This window comes from Empidonax traillii, unplaced genomic scaffold (genome assembly GCF_003031625.1).
Source record: "Empidonax traillii isolate 1590-97213 ecotype Southwest subspecies unplaced genomic scaffold, ASM303162v1 scaffold1966:size76252, whole genome shotgun sequence".
Lineage (NCBI taxonomy): Eukaryota > Metazoa > Chordata > Aves > Passeriformes > Tyrannidae > Empidonax > Empidonax traillii.
In genome coordinates, this window is record NW_020957159.1 from 40,318 (window position 1) to 46,004 (window position 5,687).

The following is a 5,687-nucleotide window of genomic DNA, read 5'->3' on the forward strand; positions in this document are numbered from 1 at the left end:
CCTTAAATCCCTGCAGGAATCTACCAGGGGCGACCAGGAGGATGGTGCAAATTTTATCCTCTGAACGAAAAGTGTTTTGGCTTAAAAGTTTAGCGCTGCAGGAAGGTCGCCAGCCCTTTGGCAGCGGGATTTGGAGGGCAGGGCTGCAGGCCTGGATCTTCCAGGGAGAAATAATAATGGTGTAGATTGTAGGGATGCAGTGGGGTGAATGGGAGAGAAAGGGATTTGCAAGTTCTTGGGCAGAAATTCAGAATTCCTTCCTGGAAAGGGCGGTCAGGCATTGGCAGGGGCTGCCCAGGGAGGTGGGGGAGTCCCCATCCCTGGAGGTGTCCAAGGAATGACAGGACATGGCGCTCAGTGCAATGGTTTAGTTGATAAAGGTCAAAGGCTGGACTTGATGATTTTGGAGGTCTCTTCCAGCCTTAATAATTCCGTGATTAAAATAACCATTTAAAAAGCTTTTAACATCCTGGACCTGGAGTTAATTGGGAGTTTTGCTGGGGTCAAGAGCAGCCCTGTAAAAGCAGAGCATTCCAGTGTGTTGATTCCAGCAGGGAAAGGTGCTAGAGCACCTCCCCGAGGTTTTCTGTCACCAGGTGGTTCCAGTAGCTCAGCTGCTCCGACGGTGCCACTTCGTGGCACATCACGATTTTCTTAAAGCGGGAAACGGAGAACCTGATCCTTTCTGGGAAGAATGTCTGCTCCGAGTGGAGCTCCTCCAGCCTGATTTTTAATCTGGCAAGGCACATTCCTATGAACACGTCCTCCAGCTTAATGAAGGGGACGCTCTCAGAAACATTATAGATCTGACTGGCAACGTCACTGGATAAAACATATCCGGTCCCGGAACAGAAAGGCGGGTAGGTCTTTCCTGGGTACTCTTCCCTACTCACATACCACTTGCTCTCTCTTCTCCTTATGGGGTACTCATGCAGTTTTAAGAAGCCTGTGAAGAACCCAGTGGTCTTCCCCTTCCTCAGGAGCAGCTCGGTGAGGTAAAAAACGTTGACAAACACGTCCGTGTCGGTTTTCATCACGAAGCCGGTCTGGGGACAAAACCGGTGAACCCACTCCATGCCCATCATGGTCTTCAGGGTCAGGTTGTAGTAGGTGTCTGTGAAGTTCTTCTGGATGATGTCCCCGTACTTTTGGCCCTCAGCAGCGATGCCAGCCTGCTGGCCGGGATCCAGGGCGCTTCCCAGGAGGAAAAACGTCACCAGGCGCTTCCCGGCCACCGTCCTCTCCTTGCCCCAGGTCTGCCGGATGGCCATCCTGGCATCCAGGTGCTGGCACGAGGATGCCACGAGCAGGACGAGGAAAGGAGGGTTCTTGTGGCAGTCTATGTCTGGCAGCTGGGAGAAGTTTCCTTCTGTCCTCCTGACGGGCTCCGTGGGGAACAGGAAACCTTGGCTGTTCTCACAGAACACGCAGAACTCGCTCCAGTTGTACAGAAACCAGAAGCCGCCAGAGCTGAGCCCGAGGAGGCAAACAAACAGCCTGAACTTTCTGAAATCCACCTGAAAGCAGCAGGAAGGAACAGCACATTAACAGAAAATAACATCTAGGCCCTTTCAATAGTATCTAGCTCCTTTAAGTGCTGTGCACCAAACCCCCTGCCCAGGGGTTCGAAGCCGGGGCATCTCTAATTGGAATCTGCCCAGTCCAGGGCAGTCACCTACACTCATTTCTCCTCGTGCCATCCCCACAAGATGTTCTGCTGGCCATCAGATTCGCACTCCTGTTTCCTTCAGTCTTCCCCCTAAGCCAGCTGTATCCTCAGAAATCCACACGAGCACATCCAGGTTACCCCTGGCTGATGCTTCAAACCTCCTCCCCCACTTTCAGCATCTTACAAACCACGATTTAGGCCCTCCCAGGCAGAGTGGAGAAGCAGCAGATACGTGCCCGTGTCAGGTGACAGAGAATGACAACAAGAGGGGGTTTTTTACGTACCATGGTTCTCCATCTGAGCCTGTGTCCCAGAGCCAGCAGGTGCCCAAGGGGCAGACCCAGCCAGGTTCCTTCCATCCTCATCTTCCTGGTGTCCTGTGGGGCTCTTGCATCAACCCAGAAACTGCTCCTGATCTTTCTGCTGGAGGGGCCATGAGTCACATCTTTGAAGCTGGGTCAGCTGCTCAGAAAAAGAAAGAAAAAGTAAAAAAAAAAAAAAAAAAAAAACCAAAAAAAAAACCCACACAAAACAAAAACCAGCAGTGGGTCACATTATTTGGATGGTTCAGCTTGCGCAGAGTTTAAGTGACTCACTAGGGCATGCTGAGGTGAGAAGGGGTTGTTCTGTCCCCCTCTCCCTTTTTTAGAGGAAAGAGATCCAAGCTGTAACAGGAATGTTCACTCATTTACCCTTGTAAACAGATTAATGCGCTGCACTTCAGGTTACAAACCTAAACTGCCAGAGAGGAAAAAATTATCCAACCCAAAAAGGTCACGCAGTGACAAAAATATTGCACATCTTCACAAATCAACCTGGTGACAAGAGTTTAATGCATCAGCTACTCATCCCAGGAACCCACAGGCCCACCAACCACTGTTTCAGAGCAGTAGGATGGGGCAATTCCCACCTTCCCCCTTCTTAAAGAATTGTACCTGTCCTCCCATCTGAAAACACAGCAAAACAAGTTTACAATCCCTGGAGCTGTAGATTTCATGGATATTTGATCTCTGCCTTCTGACCAGGAATGTTCTGTGTAGACTCCCCCAGATCACATTAGTGCCCTCCTTCTGCTCGAATTCCCCTTTCTAAGCAACGAAAGGTTCTGCTTTGCAGGCTTTTAAGCCTATTTTAAGCAATTCACTAATGAATTTTGAAAATATTTCAGGAGTTCACATTTCTTCTGGCACTTATATTTAAATTAACTTTATCCTCAAACAGAGTATCCCTCAGATCTGTTTTTTTCTCACATGTGTAGCTCACAGTAATCTCATAATTAGCTTTAAAACTGCTTTAATTAAATTCATATGTCAAATTGTGTGTTTAAACATATGCATGCAGAAATACACATATATATATATACACAAAAGATTGTACAAAAATCTGCTCTACATCTTTTCTTTTTTCTTTTTTCTCTTTCTCTTTTTTTAATAAATTTAATGTATTGAATATACTAGACAAATGTAGTATCTAATAATATATATTATATAATAATATATAATATATAATATAATAATATGTTATTATATTATATAATATATATTATTATTATATTATATGTTATTATGTAATAATAATATATAATATATAGTATATCATAATATATAGTATAATGTAGTATATAATAATATATAACAATAATATATAATGTATAATAATGAACTTTAAATATATGCAATATATTTATTAATATATTACTAAAATCTATTAATAAAAGTTAATTCATGTTTATAAACAATTCCGGCTGTTTGTGGACTCTGTGACTCTCGTCGCTCCTTCCCACCACAACCATTTACGACTCTCGGTGCTCCCTTTCCCTCATGGCTGGGTCGGCACAACCTGCTCAGAAAAGATGCCGAGTTTTCCAATCCTGCTCGTCTGTTCCTGGTCCGTGTCAGGAGCAAAGCGGGTGTTGGGAACAGAAATAATCAGGGAATCACAGAATATCCCGAGGCCAGGTTGGATGGGGCTTGGAGCAACCTGTGCTAGTGGAAGGTGTTCCTGCCCATGGCAGGGGGTTGGAACTGGGTGATCTTTAAGGTTCCTCCCAGCCCAGCCCATTCTTGTGGCTCTGTGAAGGCAGTCAAGGTCTGTGATCCAAACCAGCCAAACCACACCTTTCTCTACTCTGGGAGTTCCCATTTCCATGAGTGGCACCAGCCTCCTCCTGAGTTCTGCCACGTTCAGCAGGTCAGCTCTTGGGTCTCTCTGTTCACACCACTGACCCTCGTGGAGCTCCTTCACATCTCACAGTGATAAGGCCGAGGTAGCTCCTGTGACCAAGCCTAGTTATTCCCCTAAAATTAATCTGACACCTCCTTCAGGCCTGTTAATCAGTGTTAATTATCTGAACAGCACCAAGAGATCAAGGCTGTCTGCCACATAGTTGAGGAAAAGCAATCTGGCCTGTGGCAGAGGGAGGTAAGTAGGTCTAGAGTCCCCCTGGGAAACAGATTTAAAATATCAATTAAAGGAAACACAGTTTTCCTAACTTTTCTGGGGCAAAGCTCCAGTTGTGCCACTGAGTTCAGTGGAGAGTTGGTGTTGCCTTTGCACTGAGATCTCACACATCAGACCAAAGTGCTGTTGGGCATCTGCAAAGAGTCCCCACTCTGTAAAGAGGCTCAAGCAGCTGTGACAGGGCAGATCCAAAAACAGGCACAACTGAAGTGCCTAAACTGGACTTACAACCCCAAACACTGCACAGTTGAAGTCAGCAGTTTTATTCCCCTTTTCCTTTCCTAATCATCGACAGTAACATGTGCCCTACCAGTAATAGCTGCTAACTCCAGATTTCCTTCGGAATAAAGCCCCTAAATTGCTCTCTCATAAGCCCTGCAGGACACAAGGAGGGATTAGGCACACACAGAGAACAAGAAAATGTCAAGTGCAGCAGGGAACATTTCTCTTTTCCTAAATGCAGGAGTTTCAGAGGAGCAGGGGCCAGTTTGGAGCTCTCAAAGGTGCTGTCTCTGGCAAGGCAGTGGCTTCAGCAGTGCCTGGGCCACTGTTTTTATGGAAAATGCTGCTTTTCAGGGGAGGTTTTCACAGCAAAGTGTACTAACAGTGTCCTTACCCAAATTGTCGAGGCTGGCAGGAAAGGAGGGTGGAAACCCAAAAAGGGTCCAAGACAAGGCAGGAGGTTTTTCTGCTGCCCTTACTGTCAGAGTAGGGAAAACCTTTGCCCCCCTGATACTTCTCACCAACCTCTCCTTGTCAGCCCATCAGCAAGACGCTGTTCCTCTGCTTCCATCACTTAAGCATTGAGTTGCTGAACACATTATTTACAGACAAATCCTCTCCTTGATTGGTTTCCCTCCCCCCATTTTTTTTTTTAATAATTTTTAGGGGTTTTTTTTGTCCTTTTATTTTTGCTGCTGCAGGGAGGGTTTAGCTTTCCCAGCTTCTCCCCAGGCTTGCCTTGGTGGCATCAATTAGACAACAAATAGAAAAGGAGAATTACTGCTATGGATTTTCAAATCCTACTACGTTGCCTGGCTTATGCTCTGTCATTATGTTACTAATACCCATTTAGCTGATTGACCCTGTGACTCCAACAGCAGATTGAATCTTCTCTGTGGAATGCTGGCCTGGTTTTATTTACCTTTTTGGGTTTTAATAAGGCAAGAATAAAAGATAATTACAAGAAAAAAGGTGAAGAGTAGAAACGAGTCAAGTTTTGAAAGAGTAGAAATGAGTCAAGTTTTAAAAGAGTAGAAATGAGTCAAGCTTTGAATTTTCCAGAGAAAAAAAATATTAGTGATATGTTCAATTCTAGATTATTGTTAATCCCAGTGAAATGCCATGCACATATAAATTATGACATATATATAGATATATGCATACAACTGTATTCTTAGCAGTATGGCCAGTGCAGCCTGAACACTGGTACAGTTATAATGAGAAAAAAAGAAACATTTTTTGCAGCAATCAAAGGAAAAACATGGTCAAAAAGAGGGACACTGTAATATAAATTGGTTAAAATTCAGTAACTGAGTAAGAGTCCCTGAAAGTTTCA

The 5,687-nt window shown here is 44.8% G+C and overlaps 1 protein-coding gene across 5 annotated transcripts in view; it reads right to left on the bottom strand.

Moving 5' to 3' along the window:
* Window positions 1-370: 370 nt before the first annotated feature.
* The window catches only part of B3GALT5 (beta-1,3-galactosyltransferase 5), a 24,378-nt gene continuing 19,061 nt past the window's right edge, over window positions 371-5,687 (bottom strand). For 4 of the 5 annotated variants that reach the window (XM_027909155.1, XM_027909151.1, XM_027909150.1 and 1 more), the window contains exons 2-3: window positions 1,954-2,131; window positions 371-1,517 (exon numbers count right to left, since the gene is read on the bottom strand). In XM_027909155.1, the coding sequence (XP_027764956.1) occupies window positions 564-1,517; window positions 1,954-2,034 (1,035 nt within the window). In that variant the 5' untranslated portion in view covers window positions 2,035-2,131 and the 3' untranslated portion in view covers window positions 371-563. Of the gene's footprint in view, window positions 1,518-1,953; window positions 2,132-2,265; window positions 2,731-5,687 lie in introns of those variants that run through there. The other variant, XM_027909154.1, reaches the window with a different exon arrangement.